At 34.7% G+C, this 23,946-nt stretch overlaps 7 protein-coding genes across 7 annotated transcripts in view; 1 reads left to right on the plus strand and 6 right to left on the minus strand.

Annotated features, from left to right (window-relative positions):
• Positions 1 to 137: 137 nt before the first annotated feature.
• Positions 138 to 874, minus strand: HELRODRAFT_136243 (hypothetical protein; the record flags this gene model as incomplete). The annotated part of the gene is made up of 3 exons (XM_009021706.1): positions 138 to 209; positions 438 to 527; positions 740 to 874. Coding segments are annotated over 3 exons (297 nt in total), but the record flags the coding sequence as incomplete, so codon positions are not given.
• Positions 875 to 1,971: 1,097 nt separating this feature from the next.
• Positions 1,972 to 2,909, minus strand: HELRODRAFT_143783 (hypothetical protein; the record flags this gene model as incomplete). Its single annotated transcript, XM_009021707.1, has 2 exons — positions 1,972 to 2,603; positions 2,879 to 2,909. Coding segments are annotated over 2 exons (663 nt in total), but the record flags the coding sequence as incomplete, so codon positions are not given.
• A 941-nt stretch (positions 2,910 to 3,850) lies between these two features.
• HELRODRAFT_161829 (hypothetical protein) lies at positions 3,851 to 5,051 on the minus strand (the record flags this gene model as incomplete). Its single annotated transcript, XM_009021708.1, has 6 exons — positions 3,851 to 3,937; positions 4,043 to 4,110; positions 4,204 to 4,329; positions 4,463 to 4,632; positions 4,727 to 4,849; positions 4,960 to 5,051. The coding sequence occupies 6 exons, from the start codon at positions 5,049 to 5,051 to the stop codon at positions 3,851 to 3,853; spliced, it is 666 nt and encodes a 221-aa protein (XP_009019956.1).
• A 423-nt stretch (positions 5,052 to 5,474) lies between these two features.
• Positions 5,475 to 10,863, plus strand: HELRODRAFT_184998 (hypothetical protein). The gene is made up of 16 exons (XM_009021709.1): positions 5,475 to 5,594; positions 5,886 to 5,955; positions 6,045 to 6,127; positions 6,267 to 6,405; positions 6,580 to 6,680; positions 6,801 to 6,944; positions 7,161 to 7,262; positions 7,426 to 7,529; positions 7,939 to 8,059; positions 8,282 to 8,418; positions 8,575 to 8,636; positions 8,822 to 8,949; positions 9,161 to 9,298; positions 9,560 to 9,649; positions 9,809 to 9,927; positions 9,957 to 10,863. Exons 1-15 carry the CDS (start codon positions 5,559 to 5,561, stop codon positions 9,872 to 9,874), a joined length of 1,521 nt encoding a protein of 506 aa, XP_009019957.1. The 5' UTR covers positions 5,475 to 5,558; the 3' UTR covers positions 9,875 to 9,927; positions 9,957 to 10,863.
• A 3,254-nt stretch (positions 10,864 to 14,117) lies between these two features.
• Positions 14,118 to 15,466, minus strand: HELRODRAFT_65345 (hypothetical protein; the record flags this gene model as incomplete). The annotated part of the gene is made up of 3 exons (XM_009021710.1): positions 14,118 to 14,647; positions 14,742 to 14,919; positions 15,005 to 15,466. 3 exons carry the CDS (start codon positions 15,464 to 15,466, stop codon positions 14,118 to 14,120), a joined length of 1,170 nt encoding a protein of 389 aa, XP_009019958.1.
• Positions 15,467 to 18,524: 3,058 nt separating this feature from the next.
• Positions 18,525 to 23,315, minus strand: HELRODRAFT_161832 (hypothetical protein; the record flags this gene model as incomplete). Its single annotated transcript, XM_009021711.1, has 1 exon — positions 18,525 to 23,315. The coding sequence occupies one exon, from the start codon at positions 23,313 to 23,315 to the stop codon at positions 18,525 to 18,527; it is 4,791 nt and encodes a 1,596-aa protein (XP_009019959.1).
• A 121-nt stretch (positions 23,316 to 23,436) lies between these two features.
• Positions 23,437 to 23,946, minus strand: part of HELRODRAFT_161833 (hypothetical protein) — a gene marked incomplete at both ends in the record, with an annotated part of 10,959 nt that continues 10,449 nt past the window's right edge. Inside the window, one exon of the mRNA XM_009021712.1 lies at positions 23,437 to 23,946. This exon is cut by the window's right edge and continues 2,349 nt beyond it. Within this exon, the coding sequence (XP_009019960.1) occupies positions 23,437 to 23,946 (510 nt within the window).

Here is a 23,946-nt window from a genome sequence, read left to right on the forward strand (position 1 = left end):
GTTATTTCAATTTCCCCATTATTCTCTTCGTCATCTTGTTGCTTGTTCACTTCGAAGTCCATGTTGAGAAGATTAGTTGATGTTTCTGCATTTATGTTATCAGGAGGTCCGGAGTTTGGTGGACAAGAACGTATGAAATAGAGATGTGGTGAAAGTCTGGCGATTTGAGAACAGTGAACAAGTTCCCGCTGGGGGAAGGGCAGAGTTGTCTGAAAATTGGTTGGACTGAGTAAATGAATTCAATCCGTTATAATAAAAACCAATATCATTATTCTTTTGTCAAATCTACTTGGATGAATTCATGCCATTTTAAACGATTAATTAGATCAAATGCTCAACACAATAATATGTTTTGTCTAACAAAATCTACAAAACTTTGTCAAAATTTATACAACGAAAATGACAAAAATTTAGAGAACTAAACCAAAAAAATTAACCTTTAGAAAGGGAATAATAAATGGCCTCATTGGAAAATTTGTGGCCTGTTGTAGCTGGTTATGAAATTCTTCAACCGTCACTTGATTGTTCTGTTTGAAACAAGAAAATGACTGAACGAATTTACTGCGATAATTTTATTTTTAAAAATTAATAGCCAGAAACTTTTTTTTAGTAACTATGGAAAATTGAGCGTTGACCAGACAAATTGCGAAAATTTCAAAACTTTAAAACTGATTCAATCAATAAACAGTTGTAAGGTTTCTTCATATAAAATCAGATACAAACGTCTACAACAACTGACCACTAGCGACAGACAGAGGCTTCGGACGTGTAGACCAGTTTGTGGTGAGATGTCGCAGGCAAATTGTTGCAGGGTCGTCATGAATCTTTTTAATTTGCTCAGTTGACGAGCACCACAAGATGGCGGCAGTTGTTGCATCGTTTCTCCTAATTATTGAGACGTAAATTTCTGAAAATTTTTCTCAGATGTTGCTGGTTGTGACAAATAAGAGTTATGAATTAATTTTGGAGAGAGTATCCAATACTTTAATTAAATCTACTGCTATCATTAAACGGTCAGATATTCCACAATTATTTGAAATTTTTTTTAAACTTCAGAATTTAGACTCCTGAATGTTTCTTATCACGCAAAGGATGTACTAAAACGGTAAATTGTTGATTCAACACGAGAATGAAGACATAATCGCTGGTATATTTATATGAGCAAGCAAGACAGCCTTTATGTGTTGTTATTCATTCTGCATGCACATACTCTAACCTGTGCTTATGTGACAAGCAGCAGCAAATGATCACACATGAACATGCTTATTTCTTTTCACTGTGATGTCCACAGCACACGCCTGCAACACAAGCAATATACGCTCTTTTCTTTTCCATATCTTCCTCTCTTTCTGTTCCTTTCCTTATATTCTCACTTTCTCTCTAGTGTACATCTTCTTTCGAATTGGTGGATTAAGTGCTGTATCGCATTGCACGGAAGACGACATAAAGGAAGCAGCGTACTCAATCATTAATGAATGTTTGAATGAATGAATGAATGAATGGAGTGAATAAACGAAAGCAACACCAATACACCAACCAAAGCAACACCAACACACCAACCAACAATGTATCACATTTCAAGAAACAACCATTAACTAACTCCCGAGTTTCAAACGTATCATTAAATTTTAATTTTCTCATAAGAACAAAATATATCATAGTTTTGAAAATTTCACTAAATGTTGTTGAACGCTATGATCACAGGCGCACCTCGATCATTAGCACCTTACAGAATATTATTTTGAAGCAAAATATTTGACATATTTGAATTGTTAGCCAATAGTTTGAAAAATATAAGATAACATAAGATAACATTAATAATATTATTAGAATGGTCTAAAAATATGTAACGTACATAGGTGAACTCATAAAAAATATATAATATGATTGAAGCAAAAGCAATTATATAACCAATGTGCAACAAAATGAAGAAACGACTTCTTGACCGGTTACTTGGATGGATCACATTCCAGGCAAAAAGGTTTGCTTGGGGGCAATCTGACAGGATGAGTTATAAGGATCACAAGTCAGCAGGGCTTTGCTTGTCGCCCCTTTCAAACAGAAGAAGCAGAAATAATGCTTGCAGCCTTTGCAGCAGATTTGAGAACAAGCAGATTTGTATTCAAGCAGAAGTCCGCATTTAGGACAACCCCTAATCGACGGAGCATCACGATTCAGTATGACTTTATTAGGACAATCTTGTAAAATTGTAATTCTTTTATCTACGTCACTACAGTTCAAATTTCCACATTTGCTGCTTTCTTGATCACTGAGCCAAGGCTGCAAACAAAGCCAGCAAAAAAATTTTTTTTTTCCATTCTTGGAGCAGATTTGGCAGAAAACATTGTTAGTCTTAACAGTGGCGTCCTTCATAATGTACGTACTGCATTTTGGACACTTCTGAATTCCAATGTTTCTGTTCAAGTATCTTTCAGAAAGCATTATATCAAATTCTTCCAGTTCACTTGCTCTCAGTGCAAACGAAGAAATGTGCCTGACAACGAAATACGGCCACTCTGATTGACATGTGTAGGCGGGGCATTGTATGATGTGCTTATTTGCTTGTAATATACTTCTACAGTAATCAGCCATACTTTCTGGGGCTGGTAAGATTGAAAAATTTGTAATAAATACTTAGTGAGTAGCAAATCTTTCAATGAATTTTTTCAAGTTATAAAATTACATCAAACTACTTTATTATACCAGACCAGTTATTAGATTGAATGATTAATTTAATCAAAAATAACGTGAACAATATTTTGTCAAAAACAAATTTCTGTCAATACTCATACAAGCATTGATTACAATGTAACAGGCAGAGAAGAAGCATCAAACTGTCCGAAAAAAATATTTATAGCTTCAATCTTACACTACTAACTCAATATGTGCCCACATGTCATTTTAGCTCTGGGAGTACATGAATCATCACAAGTTATGATGTCCTCACCTTCATTCACAACAGTGAACCACCAACTGGCACTTGGTAATGGTTGGAGGGTCTTCTTCTCCCTAGCCTCCACTTCTCCAGCTTCCTTTTCATTTTCTCCAGCATCTTCCTCTTCTTCAGCATCTTCATCTTCTCCATCCTCTTCCTTTTCTCCAGTCTTTTCCTCTCCAGGTCGTGAATTAATCAAAACTTGAGCGAATTTTTGAGCATCAACTACTAATCCTGAAATCCGGAACATGACAATTTACACTTACTAACAGCTAACTAAAACTTACTTGAGAATTTTATTACTTTCGGTTCAATTCATTTACATAAATAGTAATAAAGTAATAGAAAAAAATACATACATTTCAATTTTAATAAGAATTAGGAGACATTACATACATTTTTTGTTTCAATATAATTTGTATTATTTTAAAATTTGATTACTTTTTGTTATTCATTGACATTTAATTTTGATGAAGAAAATGTTTACACTGATACCACAAAAGACTGAATCGGTTTAAACATAAAATCACTTGATATAACATTAAAGAACACGGATAACCAACAGATAAGCTTTCAGTTTCGAATGGAATTCCCAGCATAGATTTAATTTTATTTCAACAAAGACATCTTACATTCAGTTGACAGACAATTATATGTGCATACAGCATAACACATATATAGCCTAACAATATTCCATATATATATGGTAAAAGTCTAAATATGATTTTTAAACTGTTGCTAATTGATTTATATACCACTAACCACCTATCGCTACAAAATCGACTTCTAAGAACCGCACCAATATACACGCAGCTGACACGCTCACGACTACTCACAGAAAACAAATCAAACGAAAACAGACAATTTATTTGAAACTATAAATCAAGACAAAATTAATAAGTTAGCTGTCTGTTTTTATATCTTATTGAAGGCAGCAATGTCAACTGATTGCACAAGATCCTCAAATTTTGTTATCTCTTCTTCCAAAAAGTCAGTGCCAACCTAATCATGAACAAGTTAAGAATGCGGTTATTATGAAAAAAGCTTTAAGTTTAACTGCATCAAAAACATTATGAAAAAAATGTCAAGTAAAGAGAAAAAATTCACCTTGTCATCTTCAACAACACAGGTTATTTGTAATTTTTTAATACCATAAGCAAGAGGTACAAGCTTGGCTAAAAAAAAAACAAAAATTTAAGTTTAATACTAAAACATAAAACTACAGAGAAATAAATTAGAAAAACTAAAAAAGTTAAAAAAAAACTGACAGGCCCCCCAGAGCAGACCATCACACTGTACGGATCGAACACATTCCTCCACCTGAGCCATATCCGTTTCATCATCCCAGGGTTTGACATCGAGCACAATGTTACTTTTGGCTATGATGGCTTCCTCTGTAAAAGTGTAAATGGTCAACAAATATTGAACTCTAATTAAATTAAAAAAATTTTATCCATGAGTTTCAGAATAGGATAAACATTCTGTACACAAAAGAAATCAGAGTTAATTAAATTCGAAAGTTCATACTTTTAGATTTTTTAGCTTCGTAAGCAGCCAAACGTTCTTTCTTGACCCTTTCAGCTTCGTCATCAACCTCATCGTCAGACCCAAACAAGTCAATGTCATCATCATCATCTTTCTTGGCAACAGCTGGAGCTGCTGGTTTAGCATCAAGTTTTGGTTTTTCACCTGGAAACCTATTGTTAAATTCATCAAAATAAATTAATTATAAAAAAAGTTATTAGAGGATTATTTAAAAACAATTAAATAAAGTAAGAGAGGATGAGACACTTTTTCTTATCATCCCCATATGACTTGATATGATTGAACCAGCGAAGGCAGTGTATGTACTCAGCAGATGGTGCTCCCTTTAACAGTTCAAATACAGCAACATCTGATTGGCTTGGCTGATATCTGAGAAGAGGGTCAGTGCATAGTAAACAATACAATGTCAAATGTTTATTAATTTATTTAAAAAATTTAAATTCAACGAGAAAATGTCTGCAAAATTTAGTAAAAAATACCCGGTAATGTAAGATTTGTCTTCGAGATAGGTGTTGAGATTTTTGAGACCATCGGAAGTCTTGAGATCTCCAAACTGTCCTAACTGAACCATCTTTTTTAATTTTTAGTCAGTGTTGTACCGCTGCCTGTTGTCATGTTTGTTTAAATTTAATTAAAGGGTAAAACCACATTTCACACAACAAATAGTTTTTAAACAAATTTAAAAATTAGCGATTTAAGGAATATTTTATTTATGTTAAATGTAAAATAAGTGCGATCACAAAACTCACTTTTCTACCTCAAGCACGTTCGACTACCACACAGCGTAGAAAAGCCGGAAAAGAGAAATTGTTCGTCTATAATATAAATGTTAATTTAGCCTTTAGAAAAATATTTTCGAAAATTTTTTTAAACGTCTTGTTTCAAATAAATATAAAAAAATAAAAAATGTCAAATTTCCAACAAATAAATATTTATTATAATATGTTGAAATATAATTAAATTTTTTAATTAATAACGCACCCCGACATACCGATTTTTTTCCTAATAGTTTGTGATTTAAGCGTTTTCAAGAGGAAAGTGGTTTTATATTTATTATTTTCTCGACGTCTTTTTCAAAATGATTTCGCACAAGAGCACCAGTTTAATTTGCAAGGTTTGTATTCTTTTTTCACTAAATTTAAATTAATTAATTGTATAAAATAAAGGTCACGTTCACGATTTTTTTCTATCATGAATCCATCATGAATCCATTATGATTTCATTCTCATCAGGAATACATCCTTGATCTGAGATGTTCCTCTTTTTTTTATTCATTCCTGATTGAAATTCCGCACAACATATCGTTCTAACATCAAATTAAATTTTAATATTTACTTTCACGGTAATGTTTTCTGACATGTTCATTGGTACTAAGTAATAACTAATCTATTTTCAAATTAAACAGAATTTCATAAACTGTCAAAAGTTCTCAATTCCACTTGGTTCTTCATTCCAACATCGAACTTATGCCTCAGGTTGGCCATTTTTGTTTGCTCTAGTATTTTAATAGTGAGCTTACTCAATCAAGCATTAATTTATTAATCATTATCAAAAATACTTTCAGGTGAGCATGCAGATCTTGTTGTTATCGGTTCAGGGCCTGGTGGTTATGTGGCGGCCATCAAAGCTGCCCAATTGGGAATGAAGGCATGTACATTTTTTTACATATATTTAAAATTCAAACATCATTTCACAAAAATCCTATCTAGTTTTGTTAACCATCCTCCCAACTTTATAAAATTCTTAAATTTTGTATTTTTTTGGTTAAATGTCTTTCTAAATACAGACTGTGTGTGTCGAGAAAGATCCAACTCTTGGAGGAACGTGTTTGAATGTTGGCTGCATTCCTTCCAAGTCCCTACTCAACAATTCTCATTATTGGCACATGGCTAAGCATAATGACTTTGCTATCAGGGGAATTGAATGTTTGTTATTTGTGTTTTTTACTCAGGAAATAACATATTTATAACATATTTACACTTGAATTCAAATCTTAGTGCCATTCATTAACTCATTAGTCTATTTATTCATGCATCCATTCATTCACATGTCCATCAGTTAATCTATGTATTCATTCATTTGACTGTTCATTCATTCAGTCAACAACTTGACCTTGAACTTGGACAAGTTGATGAGTCAGAAGGTGGCAGCTGTGAAGGCCCTCACGGGTGGCATTGCCCATCTTTTTAAACAGAACAAGGTTATGACTGTTTTGATTAGTACTATTCAATAAATCATCAAATTCTAAAATAATTATTTACCCAGTTTTTGTAAAATATCTCACATCCCTATTTTCCCCACCTAATTTTGATTGATTTAGGTTCGCCATATTGAAGGACATGGTACCATTACAGGTGTAAATGAAGTTGTGGTAAAAAAAAATGATGGCAGTACCGAGTCTGTTGCCACAAAGAACATCCTCATTGCAACTGGGTCAGAGGTCATGCCCTTTTCTGGTATCGAGGTTGGGGCAATACTTTATGTTGTGTTGTTGTTTGCTATCATTCTTTATTCAAATTTTTAACATAATTTCAGTGACAAACCAATGCCATATTTTTTTGAATTTTTGTTCATGGTTTTTAAATATCATGTCAATGCTGTTATAACTCTAGTTATTATTAACATAGCAGTTAGTTTCAGAGATTATCATTGTCATCATCTTGAAAATGACATTAAACAGATAGATGAGAAGACCGTTGTATCATCGACTGGAGCCCTTTCCTTGTCTCAAGTTCCCAAGAAAATGATTGTTATTGGAGCTGGTGTTATTGGAGTTGAATTAGTTAGTTGTCTGTCCGCCTGTCTGTCTGTCTGATTGTTTGTCTAGTTTTTTGTTTGTTTGTCTGCTTATTTGTCTTCTACTTTATTGTTTGTCTGTCCGATTATTTGTTTAATAAGTTCTTCATGCTAGTATCTCGGTAAGTCTGTGTATGTTATTCGTGCAGGGTTCAGTCTGGTCTCGTCTGGGGGCTGAAGTTACACTTATTGAATTCCTTGGTAACATTGGAGGATTTGGAATTGATCTGGAAGTGGCTAAACATATTCAAAGGTATGCATACACTCTCTCTTTCTCTCTCTCTTTTTTATTTCTCCCTCTCTCTTTCACTGTTTTCTTTCTTTTTCTCTTTTTAAACATATTCAAAGGTATGCATACACTCTCTCTTTCTCTCTCTCTCTTTTTTATTTCTCCCTCTCTCTTTCACTGTTTTCTTTCTTTTTCTCTTTTTAAACATATTCAAAGGTATGCATACACTCTCTCTTTCTCTCTCTCTCTCTTTTTTATTTCTCCCTCTCTCTTTCACTGTTTTCTTTCTTTTTCTCTGCTTTTCTCTTTCAATCTCTCTCTCTCTCTCTCTCTCTCTCTCTCTCTCTCTCTCTCTCTCTCTCTCTTTGTTTCTTTCTGTATTTATATGTTATGCGTATTTGTTAGTGCCATTTTTTGTATTTGTATATTGAAGATCTCTGACAAAGCAAGGCTTGAAATTTCAACTGGAGACAAAAGTCCTGAGTGCTGTGAAGGAGGGAGGAGGAAATATCAAAGTGGAGGCCGAGGATATGAAGAAGAAGCAGAAACTACAAGTTAGTTGGCTGGTTGACTGGTTTATTGGTTGATTGATTTGTTGATTGATTGGCTAGCTGGTTAGTTGGTTGACTGAGTGGTTGGTTGATCATAATTTTTTTCCTTTAAGTTTGATTTTAAATTTAGCTAAAGGATTCTAAATATTAAATGTATAATTAAACTTACATGATTTAAGTCTAATACAAACACATAAACCCACACACACATTCAATCACATACAGTTGGATTGCGATGTGTTGTTAGTCTGCATTGGCAGAAGACCATACACACAAAATCTTGGACTTGAAAATGTTAAAATCAGCCTTGACAACAAAGGCAGAGTACCGGTTAATAAGAAGTTTCAAACATCTGTACCCAAGTTAGTGATTAGGGATTACAGGATTTTTGATTCCAGGGCTGTGCTAAATATAAATATTAACTACTACAATTATCTATTGCAATAATAGTAATAATAATAGTAATAATAAAACTGTAACAATAATTTTTATTTATCTTTTAATAATTTGTTGAACAGCATATATGCCATTGGGGATGTTATTGAAGGGCCCATGTTGGCCCACAAGGCTGAAGATGAAGGTCCTTTGAATAAATTCATACATTTGAATAAATTAACACATTTGAATAAATTCGCACATTTGAATAAATTAACACGTTTGAATAAATTAACACATTTGAATAAATTCTCTCATTTGCGTAAATTAAATTAACTCATTGAAATAAATTGAAACGTCATCGTGACATCATCATGACGTCATCGTCAGGTGTGATCTGCGTTGAGGGCATGGTAGGCGGGTCGGGCCACATAGATTACAATTGTGTGCCCTCCGTCGTCTACACCCACCCCGAGGTCGCCTGGGTCGGAAAGAGCGAGGAACAACTCAAAGAAGCCGTTAGCTTGTGTTGCTGCCAGCATTCAACAATGTCATTTATAATGTGTCATTTTTATAGCACCTTATATTTAGAGTCGTGATGCTTGTAATTGCGTCCAAAAGTTCATCAGGATATGCGTTATAATGGATAGGGCATGGGCGCGTGTGTGTATAGCACAGTACCTTATGTAACTCTGAAACTTTAATTACTTCCTAATTGTAACGCCACAGGGTATCAAGTACAAAGTAGGAAAGTTCCCAATGCTTGCAAATAGTCGATCAAAATGTAACATGGATACTGACGGATTCGTGAAAGTTCTCGGCGATCAAGAAACTGATAGAGTTCTTGGGTGTCACATCATTTCATCGGTTGGTTGGTTGGCTGGTTGGTTGGTCAGTTGATTGATTTATTGATTGGTTGGTTTGTTAGTTGCTAGCTGTGTGACTATCTGATGAGTTCGTTTATTCTTCAACAAACTGATTGTTTTTATATAAGGGTTTATTTTGTTTTAAAATTTCAATTGAATCCATCTTCATATACGCTTCGAATTAGTTCATTCCATTTATCAACCAATCAATGAATTGTTACTTTAGTTATCCATTCAATGTCATCTTGCCAATCCAACTCAGGTTGCTGGTGAACTGATAAACGAGGCGGTACTGGCCATGGAGTACGGTGCGTCGTGTGAGGACGTGGCCAGGGTCTGCCATGCCCACCCCGTAAGCTACCTTTTTTAAATTAATATTACTAAATTACTAATTAATTAATTAATTAATTGCTAATTTTAATGATTTTTGATTAAATAATTTATTCAATTGTCATTTGCTTACTGTTAATTCATCGTTAATAATATCATTCCTACTTATACTTACTTGCAGACTGTTGCAGAAGCTTTGAGAGAAGCACACTTGGCAGCATATTGCGGCAAGCCAATCAACTTTTAAACAAACAACTCCCTTCTCTCTCTCTCTCTTTCTCTCTCTCTCTCTCTCTCTCTCTCTCTCTCTCCTCTCTCTCTCTCTCTCTATTTACTTACTCCCCCCGACTTTTTGTAATCTTTCTGATTAATTTTCTATCTATCGGTGGATAGATCCGTTGTTGATGATAGGGTTTGGTTGGTACAGTCATCAGTGACACTCATTGTTCTGTTCTTTTAGTTTTTTTCGTTTACAAAGTTGACAAGGTTGGCAACTTAATGCTCGGGAAAAGCAAAATATTGAAAGAAGTTCTAGAATTGTTATATGTAGTTGATCTGACATCATTCAGATAAACACACGTATATATAAATATTTCTCAAATTATTTCTATTATTATTTTTGTTAATGTTGTTATTGGTGTCAACTCTGTGAAGAACATTTATTATTACTATACTACTGTTTGGATAGCTTCTTTATTTATATTCACACATATAAACGTATAATTTATTGTCGCTTCTTAGCTGTTGTCCATTTTTTCATGATTGGGAGGTATTTTACTTTTTAGACTAAAAGAATTCACTATTATTATTTTTTGGTTTTCTTTTCTTTAATATTTATCATTATTATGATTGTTATTTGTTATTATTATTATTATTTATGGTCCTGGTAGATAGATAGATGCTAGGTTGCTGTTATTTTTCACTCTTCATATTTAAATTTTACAACGATTGAATCTAGGAAAATTTATGACATCGCATATTTTCAGCACTCTACTTTTTACTGGATAACAAAGCTATGTGCTTCTTTTTCATGTATAACACGCACGTGGAACATTATTAATGTTATTAATAATGTCTGAATGTGAAAATATGATTCTTGTTGTTTTTGTTGTTGTTGTTGTTAATGTTTTTATTTTTTTTATTGTTTTAGTGTGAGTAAAATAAATTTTTCGAATTTTAAGTACTGATTTTATTTTCAGTATGTCAAAGAAATTTTTGCTGGAGCTCTTTAGAAAATTGGTTTTCTTATAATTTCTTAACAGGCTCGACAATTGGATTTTGTGTGTAAACGTTATCAGGTATACGCGAATCTGTGGCCGTGTTCTATGTTGTTGTTGCTCTGGTTCAGTTAGATTGCGTCATCAGTCGACTATCTTGAGATAGACTATCTTGAGACAGACCATCTTGAGACAGACCATCTTGAGACAGACTATCCTGAGACATGCGTCTCAAGTGCGTGCTTTATGATGCGACTTTTTCCACACCCATACAAAAAATGGTTGCCTGCAGATGTCGTTGCGCTCCACTTGGTTGTATTCATGCAAAGACACACAAATATCTTTGAAAAATCGTAAATTTTATTTTGTCTAAAACGGTGACAACAGTATCTTTTAAAGTATTCAGTTAGACAGACAAACGATTATGCATACAAACTAATGGAGCTAAATGTGATATTTTAAATTTCTAAATGAGCAGTCAAGAGTAAGCGTTTAAGAGTTTGGTTTGTGTCTGTGTGTATGTATGTGTGTGTGTGTGTATGTATGTGTAATTTGGTTTCATGTTTGTATGTAATAGTAATCGCTAAATGGGTATTGCCAAAAATTCTATAGCGAAATGTACCCATGTATACAAATACGCACATATAAAAACACACGCAAGTACATACACACACACATATAGGCATCACATTCGTATATGCAAATGTATCTCGATACAATTTTAAACACAAATAAATACACGATCTACATGCACAGTGTTGTTAACACGCACAAGCGGAAATAACGGTGGAGAAATCAATATATATATATATATATATATATATAAATATATATATATATATATATAATAACAAATCTGCGAGTACTACAACTACAGTAAATAATAATATTACAATTAATAATAGTAATGATAATAAAACACCACACAAATGCACACACACACACAGACTACCATACTTTATATAAATTTTAAAGACAGTTTACTTAATGTAAAAAGAATTAGAATTACGATAGATGACTAACTATATTATTAATTAAAATTATATATATAGTATAGTATAATTTATCATATCTATTATTGTAACTGATAGATTCCATGGCAATAAAGTCTTAAGCTTAACTTGAGTAGGACTTAAGTATGTGTGTAAGGTGTTGGTTTGTATAGAAGGTGTGTTTGTGAATGTATGTGTGTATATATATATATATATATATATATATATATATATATATATATATATATATGTGTGTGTGTGTGTGTGTGTGTAATAAGAGAAAGAATTGCATTCTAACATAAGAAATATATTGAGGTTATATGGTTATTAACAAACGTATATATCTATATATAAGTTAAAATATATAGGAGTTGATGGTTATTAAAATGGTAAAAAATATAAAAAAAGGAGAAACGTTTTGCATATTAAATGTTTTGTTGTGTGTATGTGTGAATATTTGTGTGTGTGTTTGCTTGTTTGTGTGTGTGTTTGCTTGTTTGTGTGTGTGTTTGCTTGTTTGTGTGTATATATATATATATATACAGTATAGTAGTAAGCAAATTTGTGACTATCACATAGTAAAATAAACATCGTCAATGTCGTTACATCATATAAGGTTTTTTACATGTTATCAAAATTGACTCATACAGTCGTTTATTCATTTTTCCTTTAATTTTTTCAATCCGTCCGTTCGATTGTTCATTTTGTTCGTTCGTTCATTCGTTCACTCGTTAGTTCATTTATAATACTCACATTTTATCATATCACATATCCATTTAACGATCCTTTCATTCATGCATTTGCTCATTCATTTGTTCACTCTTCATTCATTCCTTCATTTATTTATTCATTCAATCACCTATTCGTTCATTCAATCAATTATTCAGTTATACGAGAACTTCTGGGTTTTGAATTCCTTTCTTGCACGAGTTTTTCATAAGGTAGTTTTTCTTAGGAGAAAGTTTAGAAATGATTTATAATTATATTTAATTATAATTAAATATAATATAAAAATTATAGAATTATTAAAATCGAAATTATTTAAAATTAAAAATTATAGAAACCTTCTTTTTAGTGAGCGAATCGTACTTCGTACAACAGCTGACCGTGCTCCACACAGAAGTGAGAGTTCGTCTAAAACAAGTCACTAATTCGTGGTTACTGCAATCTAGACACGTGATTGGTTGATGATTTAATGTTTATTTATAAGTAGCACTCTGATTGGATGATATTTGATGGTTATTACAATCTAGGCACGTGATTGGCTGATAGTTAACGTCTATTTATAACTAGTACTTTGATTAGATGATATTTTTGTATTTTTTTTTACAACTAGCGCTTTGGTTGGATAACGTCTTTATGTGTTGGCATTGGTTGAAATGTTGTTTGATTAAATTTTTGAATAAATTTGAACTGGTTTGATGATCAATAAATTATATATTGAATTAATGAAGCTTGGCTAAAATGGATGAAATAAAATGATTGGACAAAATAATTTGACCAATCAGAGAAAGCCTACCTCTGCTAAGAGTCTTCTGATCGTACAATGTTGATTTAGTTTTCTGTGATGAGTCATTCTTTATCACGTTTTATTTGAAGGAAATTTATTAAATTAAAATGAAAAACTATTCATTATTTAATTATAAGAAATTATTTTTCAAATCAATTGCAATTAATTTGTTTCTTAATTTTAAACTGATCTAATTTACATTTTAACTAGCTAACCCATGTTATATGTACATTCCTAGATACCTTACTTTCATTATCGTTGTCGTCATCGCCATTATTATTATTGTTGTTGTTATTATTATTATTGTTATTATTATTATTATTATTATTATTATTATTGTTATTATTATTGTGATTAAAATTGTCATCATTGACAATATTGCTATTTAGATATCTGTTATTACTAAAATTGTTGTTGTTATAATTATCAAAGTCGTTATTATTATTATTATTATTGTTGTTGTTGTTTTTGTTTGGGCTATTTATAGGAGACCTTTTGTTACTTGCAGTTTCGTGATTGGTCGACGAACGTCTTGTGGGCGGAGTTAAAACGATTCGGTCATCTGCAAAGGGCAAGTTTTGGACGATAGTGATATAAATAGTGATCGTGATAGAATTTTAATAATAGTAACAATAATAATAATCACAATTTCTGTCTTGGCCCCTGGGTTTTCCCCACAGAGCCAGTTCTTCATCAATCTTTTTCTTTCTTTCGCTATTGTTATCCATTGGAGAGACATCATCAAAATTTGTTGTTGTTTCTGTGTTGTTGTCACGTTGATTGTTCTGCTCGTCGTGTTTTTTCGATTGTTTGTTTATTGTTCTTTGTTTTTTGGTCTTCGGAGGAAGATTGGGGCAGTTTGTTGTTGCTGGTACGTTTGTGCTTCCTGATGACGACCTTGAACGGGCGATAATACAAAATATAAACATTGAAAATAATATCAATAAAATAAATGGCATCATCAACGACGGCGACAACCAACTTTCTTGCTTTCTTCTTCCCATCTTCTCCATGCCCTCCACCACTTCCGCTTCCGGCAGCTCCTCCACTTCCGGTACTATGATGGCGATGATGACGCCGACGACGGTGGTGTTGATGATGGTGATGATGATGATCGGACCCTTTACTGGTATCGCAACTTTTCGAACTGAATGAGGAGTTATCTTCATCCTCATCGTCGTCGTCACCTCCACTCTCTGACGATGATGACGCCGTGCTCGTCCGAGGGCGCTTGCCGAACCGACTGTCACTGTCCTCAACGAGGAAGTACCAGTGGGGGCGGTTGTCCAGGTGGCTGATGTCTGATTGGTGTTGTTGGAGGAGTCATTTGTTTTGTTTCCTACAAAAACTCAAATCCATAAGGTAATGTTAATATATCACATTCTTCAGACCAACCGGACAAGTCAATCAAAGCCTCTCCAAGTATCTGATCCGGCAGAAACTGATCGTGATCCCACACGGATACTTCGAGAACTTTCTCGAACAACTTTTCCTTCGGGACGTGGAGGAAAATTAGTGTCTGGTGCCATTCTGGATGAAGAGTCCTTGGAATGCATTTGGTCTTTCGCTTGCTCTCCGTGCTGCTGTAAGTTAGAAAATTTTATTATTACTACTACTGCTACTACTACTGCTACTACTACTACTACTACTACTACTACTACTACTACTACTACTACTACTACTACTACATACCATTTATAAGGTAGGAGGAAGACTTTAACAAGCGGATCAGAGTAGCCAACTTTGATTTTCGGGACCAAATTTCTGGCTTGAATGACGTGAACGTTTAAGGTTCCGTCGTAATCATCGTAACTGAGTTGTAGCTGCGTTGTTGTTGTTGATGATGTTATTGTTGATATTGTTGTGTTGTTGTTGTTGTTGATGATGTTGTTGTTGATGATGTTGTTGTTGTTGATGTTGTTGATGATATTGTTGATATTGTTGATGTTGTTGTTGTTGTTGATGATATTGTTGATGTTGTTGTTGTTGATGATGATGCTGTTGATGTTGTTGTTGTTGATGATGATGTTGTTGATGATATTGTTGATGTTGGGGGCGTTATCATCGTCGTCGTCGTCATCACAGTCACAGTCGACATTTTTCACTACCCTCACAACCATTATAACATAGGCATAACCATATACACCACCATAAAAATAATAACAATAATAAAAATAATCACAACTATAATCAGCATCAACCTGAATTTCACCAAGGTAAGCCTTTTTATTATCTTCAGATTTTAAAGCCATAATATTGTTAGTGAAGGCCTCGAGACTGAAGGGACCTGCCTGGAGAGAGTCAGTGGCTTTTGGCGACTTTGAATTTTCAAAGTTTCTAAGATGTTGTTGCTGCTGATGATAATGTTGCTGTTGATTCTGTTGTTGTTGTTGCTGCTGCTGTTGTTGTAGTTGTTGGTGTTGATGTTGTTGGTGTTGATGTTGTTGTTGATGTTGTCGTCGAACTGATGACGTGGCCGACGGTGATTGGTTGTTGTAGGCTAATTTGTTGTTTAAGTTGTTCTGGTATTCTTCCTCCAGACCATCATTCAAATCTATTTGTTCGTGTTATTGTTTCAAGTATTCGAACATTCATCTTATGTCGTTATGAAAATGTTATAGTTTGAATAAGAAGCCACAAATCTATGCGGCACGGTTAAAGCCCCTATTCAGACTGTTGCAGTGACCAAATTTGAAAGCAAAGAGATCACAGCCTACCTCATGCTATGCTTGTATTCACTGAGAAAAATGCATTAAAAAAAATTAACCCTTTCACACCTGCGTAGTTGTTGTTATTGTTGTTGTTGTTGTTGCTGTTGTTGTTGTTGTTGTCGAATGATGACGACACAATGCTATCGTCCGTGCAAATTGTTGACATTGTCGTTGACCTTATATCGGCGTCTGTATCTTTGCTGTTCATACTTCCGCTATGTATACGCACGTGTGTGTGTGTTTGTGTGTGTTTGTGTGTGTGTGTGTGTATGTGCGTATGTGTATATGTTTGTATGTGTTTGTATGTGATTGTGTATTTATGTGTGTGTGTGTATATATTTAGTCGTTTGTGCGTGTGTGCTTGTTTGTTTAAATAGATTAAGGTGCAATTGATAAAATTTCTGAGAAACAACTATAACGAAAGAAGAAATCATCTTCTTCATCATCATCATCAACAACAACAACAACAGCAGCAATAACATTAACAACAACAGCAGTAACAACAATAACAACAGAAACAACAAACCTTCATGTATCTCTTTATTCAGTTGATCAGCGATACTGCCCGGATAGATAGAGACAACGACTGCCCCGATTTCAACATCACCACCGTCGTAACTTACGTTCTGACCGCCCAAAATGTCTAAGCCGTATCCGTGTTCTGGGGCATAATAACGTTGTTTTTATTGTTGTTGTGGTTGTTGTTATTGTTGTCGTTGATATTGTTTTAGTATTGCTGCATGTGGATATTACGGATGTTGTTGTTTTGAATAACAACAATAACAACAATAACAACCACAACAATAACAACAACAACAGCAACAACAACAATAAGACCATAAAAATATCAAAAATCACAAAACAACAACAACACCAACAACAACAACAACAATAATAAAAAGATTTATGATAGGATCTCGTAAATAGGATGAAAAAAATCAATAACTTTTTTCATCTTCCAGCATTCAAAAGTCAGACTATAACCAAGAGAGGTCATCTTTATAACATACATACATTAATAATAACAGCAACAACAACAATAACAACAACAATAATAATAATAACAATAATAATAAATGGTGACCTTTGAACTTTCTGTCGCCGAAGTCTGCCGTTAGTAATATTTTCTTCGTCGGGAAGTTGTATTTTTTCTTTGTTGATAACATTTTCTGTGACGTCATTGTTTTTTTCATGTTTTTGTTCATTATTATTATTATTGTTGTTGTTGTTGTGGTGGTTATTATTTTTGTTATTAGATCACATTGTCGTTGTTGTTGATGTTGTTGTCATTAATGCTAATGTTAGATAAGGTATAAAACAACTGTAGACACAAACATAGACAGAAGTAAAAATTAATATAAACAAAAACATAAACAAAGATAAAAAAAAGAAGAAATATAAACAAAGCATGAACAAAGAAAAAAATACATAGAAATATAAACAAAAACATAAACAAACATTAAAACGGACATAAACATGGATATAAATGTTCAGAGTACATGGCGCATTAACATGCTACTCCCCAGTACATCAGTAGATGGTTATTTTAAAACGCTGAGTAGACAAACTTCTACTGTGGCTACTGTCGCATTACTACTACTGCTTTTACTACTACTACTATCATTATCACAACAACTACACTATTACTAATATTTGTACCACTACTATTACTACTTATATGTAGTTCTACTTCTATTACTGCGTTTACCACTATTACTGCTATAACTACCTGTACTACTAGTACTACTACCACATTGATAACGCAGTAATTACTACTGCTACGACCAATACTGTTACATATTGTTGTTTCGCGGTCGGAGTGCTTGAAACATTTTAACTATGTAACACAAGGGGTAGGCAAACATTTTGCTGTGAAGGCCCCATAGAGAACTATTTTACCTTTGGAAGGCCGCATATGTGCTTAAATAGCAAATTTTTTTGACCCGGGAGAGTTTTTTTAACATTTGTGGCTCTTCTTTTGGTCATAATGTCTGGCTTATCTAATCTCACGTACTTAGTGCTTATTGTGGCGATACTTGCACGTGCTAGACATTTTTTTTATTAATTTATCTATACTTGACAATCTATATTATAGATTAAGTCGTTACGTATATTTGTGTTGAGTATTGTAAACATTAATTGTTTTTTTACTGATTTTTGATTTGTTTATTTAAATTTAGGTTCTAAAATAATTATTATTGTATTGTGTTATTAATATTTGTAAATTTTAAACTATGCCCAACCCTAGTTGTGGTCGGTATTGAACAGGCGGTATCGGATCGGTCGAGTTTGTCGGTAGTTTCAACGCTGGGATGATGTCTTAAATTGTAATTGCTTGGTTCTGTTTGTTAATGTCATAGATATGTTGTGAGATGTTTGAAGCCTCATTTTTATAAATAATTAAAGTGTTTTATCATAAATATAAAACTATAAAAGGTTTAAAAAAATTGTTGTGGATTGAAAATTTTTAGTCACTTGGACTTCTGGCAAAGCCTCTCTCCAATGGTGTAGCCTGTTCACATAACAACCTCCGATTCATCTCAGTATTCTGTTCATCCCTAGCAGCAGCACATCCCTGTTCGAGTTGGGGTCCAGTGTTGTAACATTTCAACGCGGCCGCTGAATTTGTCTGTTTCGGATATTTCTTTTCATTCAAAACGTTCAAGCCCATTCTACAGAGGTTGCTCGCGACTTTTTTTCTGTAGGTGGCGTAGTGAGGTGCAGGTGAGGAGTTTTGCATGGCGAACAGATCTCCAGATCGGGATCTCGTTGTTGGGAGTTGATCGTTTTGAGCTGGAACTTCCGCCATCATCCCATTACTGCTAACACCGGAATCTCTACTGCTGCCGTGAGTAGGAAGGCAATAATGGAGTAAGGATTCCTCTGATTCCGATGTTTCCGTTTGGTTGCTCTGCGTGGCTCTGTAGTAATGTCTGCTGTCGGATGTCTGGTTGAATTTCGTTGGTTGGTGGTACTGCCTGTAGGTTTGTGCCAAAGTGTGGTAAGGGTTTTGACGAGATGTTTCCCTGGTTTGAATTGGATGGATGATATTTTTTGTGGGACTGCTATAAGATTTTCTGTTAAGAGGACTGCCTGACTGTGAGTTTGCTAGGGCGCGCTGAACGTCACTTATACCCAGCAAGTCTGTTAAATTTATCGGAGTGAGTCTTTGATCTGAAGATGATTTCTTTGGAGATGCATGCAAATATTGGGGCTCTGTGTTTGGCTGTTGGTAGTACATTTGCGCGTAATAATCAGGAAAATATTTTTGCTGCTGCAGTAACTGTTGCTGTTGTTGCTGTCTTTGTTGCTGAATCAGTAAATTCTTGCTGTGAAAATCATGTTCGGAATTGAAACGATTGTAGGTTAGCGGTCGCTGGCGGCTGATTTGATAATCGATAGGTTTGATGATTCCCGAGTTTTCGTCGATGTGCATTTTCTTCTCCATGTAATCATCTCTCCGGAGCCATTCCATCTGCTGACGATGATTGAGTTCTGACTGCCAATAATTTTGCGGCTGGTTCCACGTTTGCCAGGCACTGTTGCTTGCATGTGCAGGCTGCGTTGGAGTCATGACCAGCAAGTGTTTCCGTCGTTTCTCAATTTCAACACGCAGCCTGTTCAGTTTCTCCTGTTTCATCTGCTCTTCCTTCTCCAATCTACACAAGTATTCATAATCTGGGTCGTATTTTTGGTAGTAATCAAAGTTATCGTGGTAATTGTCGTTGTTAACGTTGTAAAAACAATCGTAGTCGGACGAGAAATTAGAGTTTATAGATCGAGACATCGACGACGATCGACTCCCTGGCAGCGAGTATGAGATGCTGGTTGGGGCGACGTTGCTGTAAGCCTCAGCCACTGCAACCTGGTCATCTTCAACCGGATAGATCATCTGAGAAGAACGCGATTCAAGTTTGCCTTGACGCGGTTTATTTTTTACGAAACTATCGCTAAAACAGCTATTCGATGATTCTGAGCGATTTCGATTTCGATTCCCAGCTGTGTTGAAATACCACTTTCGGTTTCCCCTTTCCGTGTAGTTTTTGGGCGCTTCGTAAGCTTCAACAGAAGTTGAACTGCCTGTGTATGAAGATGCAGACGATGCTCTTGAATGTTTCTTATCAATCAGTAATGGCAGATCGGAAATGTCGTTCAGTATATTTTGAAAATCTTCCGACAGTTTAGATTTTGCTAGTAACACATCATCTATGCATTCATCATCGATATACTCCTCTTCAAAAGTTTCTTGAATATTTGGTTCGATTGGCTCCGTATCTTCCGAAGTATAATCGTATCGGTAATCGAGTTGATTATTTTTAACTTCTCTATAGTTGTTCGGTGCGGGCGGGTATTCTTTAATCTTTCTGATTTTCTCTCTTTCGGCCATCACTGCTTCCATCATCCTAATCTCTTCCGCCTCATCAATTCGAAGTCTTTTGGTCGCCGTCACAATTTTTATTTCGTCTTTTATTCTCTGGTGCAAATAATGTTTGGATTTTGAAATTTTTATGCCAAAAATGTCGACAACTTCGCCATCGTCACTGTCGTTTCTTTGCATAACCTTGTTTGCGTTCGCGTTAGATTCCCCAGCAGCAGCGTTAGCATCTGATAAACATTCACTAATGTACGTTGAAGACGTTTTAACGTCTGCGATTTTCATGAGCTCTTGAATGTTTTGAAAGCTTTCGTTGATTATTTTAGTTTGAAGATCGTCCTCTTCAGTCAGATAACTACGGCTTGAAGTGTTTCTCAGTAGATCATCCACCACAGAAGTCGTTGACTTATCAACGCTGTATGCATCATCATCTCCTCGCGGTACGAATCCAAATAGGTGACTCGGTCTCTGGTCAATTTCTTTCACGTGCTTCCAGAAGTGTTCATCATCCTTGTTCATCTGATTTACATGATAATCTGCAGCCGGTGAGTCTAGTGAATATGATTTGACCGACCATCCAGACTTACTTTTTGCCGAATCACTTTTTGTAAGTGTAACATTTTCATCGAGTGAGTTGTATTTACGTTTCGTTTCTTTCCATAGAGATGAGTGGCGGCGATGGAGCGATGGAGGTATCTCCGGCTCTAATTTCCCCGTTGCTTGTCGAAATAATGAGCTGGTTATATCGATGAACTTCTCCAACATCGTCTCTGAATATGCTATCTTGTCGTCAGTGTCCCTTTCAGATTCAAGATGTGATTTTGCTTTGTCTGAGTGTGTTAGTTTCCGTTCATCTAGCGAGTTTGTGATTGTCTTCATTTGATTAAATGGCTTAATTTTCAAGTCTAAACTTTTTGATTGAGGTTTGATTTGCTTCTCAGCTGCTTCGCTTTTTGCCATCTTGTCGCCGTTTCCCATCGAATTATTTTTTTCAACGTCTGCATAGTATTTGCTTCCTGAATGATAATTTTGATAAGTGCTAGGAAACTGATAATAATGAATTTCATTATTCTTAACTTCTGCATTTGCGGATGACTGTTTTTTATTTAAATTCTTGAGCAAATGTTTCGGAGGTATGTCTTCATCGAGGTCAATCTCTCTTAAATCTTCATCGCTCAAGAAATGCACCTCATCCATCTCAGGCTCAATTAGACACGGAGATTTGAGGCCTTCGAGAAATATTGGCTCGGGAGACATGTCGCGGTGTCTACTCATTGAAAACAATCTCATTAGCTCACTTTTCGATTTCGTTAGTTTAACTTCGTTAGTTTCATCGTCAATGTTGGCGTTTGGTTTATCCTCTAAATTTAGTTTTACTGGACTTACTGGTGCTAAATGCTGCTTTTTCTTTTTCATTTTTGCATTTTCAATCTCTGTAGAATTTGTTTCTTGTGAATTTATTATATTCTCGTTTTCAGGAGTGTCAGTTAAAAAGCAAGTTTCGCTACTTTGATTCAAGTTATTCACTGCCGGTTCAACGTCAGAATTCAAAGGTGAAAGTTCTGTTTTTTCAGGAACGTCGCATTTAACTATTGAAACAATGTCATCATATTTCTGCTCGTCAACTTTTTTATCCTGAAGAGATTTTTGAAACCACTTTTTATTATTTTCTAAATCAAATTTCAAAGTTTCAAGTTCTGATGTTGTTTCCTGCAAAGTTGCGGTCACCTCAGCGAATGTGGAATCGACATCTGAAGTACTTGCAGAATGTTCCGACTCCTTAACTAGAGCGTGTTCTTCGAATAGTGATGCATGTGTTAAAATGTTGTTGTAACTTGGGCATCTCTTCATCAGGCTGTTCAATGTCGGTGAGGTTTCTAGCGAAGAATTCATTGAACTTTCCTCTTTTTCTTTTGAAATGAACGGCTGCAAGGTCTGGTCAAGTTCTGCGAGCACTTTCTCTAAAGGAATGGAAAGATCTCTTAAAGAACTCCAGTTGAAATTTGGCGTGTCCTCAGAAAGAGTGGTAATGTTACTCTCGGCGAAACTTGTCGAACAAGACTTGATCATTACCTGGTCATCATTTTTATCATCAACATCAACAACATCCAAGTTTTGCGTTCTTATACTGGTTTCATTCGATAGCCCTCTATCAAACATGAAAGAAGGATTCACAAATGCCGGTACAGATTTTACAGTTTTCAAAGGGTATTTCAATTTAGATTTAATTTTACCCGCTTGTACATCACTTCCTGCTGGCATTTTGATGATATTTTTGTATTGAAGTATTTTATCGGATAATTTCGATTCAAACGACGCTAGAACCGGCTGCGAATCAGCCTTTGTTAAGTAAGCCAGCTGATTGTTAAAACCGATGAAAGCCGATTCTAAAGTATCCATTTTGCAAAAGGTATCGTCGCTATCCGGTACGATTATGCATTTGTTGTTTAACATCTCCATGGTGTTTGATGTGCTGATCTGCTCGTTCTCTGTGCACGGATCGTTGGCGTTGTTGGTCGGATCAAATGTCCAATCAGGATCTTTCGTCGGAGATATAATATCCCGAACGCCTTCTAGCAATTGTTTGAATGTTGACGGGGACATTATCGATTTGAGGATTGATTCTCTTCCCTCGGATAAATAGTTTTCTTCATTTTCACATTTTGAATCGGAGAATTTTTCAAATGTTGGTAAACTTTGTTTAGATAAATTAATAGCAAAATCCACTTTTTCAATTTTATCTTCAACAGAAATCGTTTCATTTGGATCGTGGCTTTCCATTTTTGTCAAGAAACTCGAAGTAGGAGCGTCACAGTCAGTTTTATTTGTCTGAAATACTTGCGATAATAAGTTGTTTTCGTTATCAAACAACTGGGCGTACATTTTGTCGGCATCTGTTAACCAAAAATAATTTTTTTTGTTACTTACTGAACAATTTGTAAATTCTACTTCCTGAATTTTAAATATTTAATCATTATTTTAATTGTTTAAAGATTAAATTACATTAAATCATGTAAAACGTTATGAATACAATTAAAAAGAAGAAGAAACCTATTGGTGAATCCTTAGCGTCAAACATAACCACATCGAATTCGTTCGGGTTTTTATTACCATCGCCGACTACAAAACCATGTTTTAGGGTAGTAACGATCGTAGTAGTACTAGCGATATCTGTACTAGAAGTAGTTGCAGTCGTAGTAGTTGTAGTTGTTGTAGTTGCAGTCGCAGTAGTTGCAGTCGTAGTAGTTGTAGTTGTTGTAGCAGTAGCAACAGTACTAACAGCAGAATCAGTAACAGCTAAATTATCTCTATAAAATTCGCTTTCATCTTCATTTAATTCTTCAGTTCTTGCTAGTAAGGGCTTTGTATTGCAGACACCACCGTCAGCGCTATCGAAATTAAAATACGAATTTGAAGAGCTCGTTGAATCCGTAAGGATGGATGAAGATAACCGACTTGAAACTAACGGTTTCGGTACCGATTGAGATCGATTGTAATTGGCATCGTGTATGGA

This window comes from Helobdella robusta, assembly GCF_000326865.2.
Source record: "Helobdella robusta unplaced genomic scaffold HELROscaffold_3, whole genome shotgun sequence".
Classification (NCBI taxonomy): domain Eukaryota; kingdom Metazoa; phylum Annelida; class Clitellata; order Rhynchobdellida; family Glossiphoniidae; genus Helobdella; species Helobdella robusta.

What these genes read in the sequence shown, in the direction of transcription:
- HELRODRAFT_184998 (XM_009021709.1), top strand. Translation starts at nt 5,559, where the DNA reads ATGATTTCGCACAAGAGCACCAGTTTAATTTGCAAG. An exon ending in CCACAAGGCTGAAGATGAAG is followed by an intron (nt 8,637 to 8,821) that starts GTCCTTTGAATA and finishes CGTCATCGTCAG; the next exon opens with GTGTGATCTGCGTTGAGGGC. An exon ending in GGGTCTGCCATGCCCACCCC is followed by an intron (nt 9,650 to 9,808) that starts GTAAGCTACCTT and finishes ACTTACTTGCAG; the next exon opens with ACTGTTGCAGAAGCTTTGAG.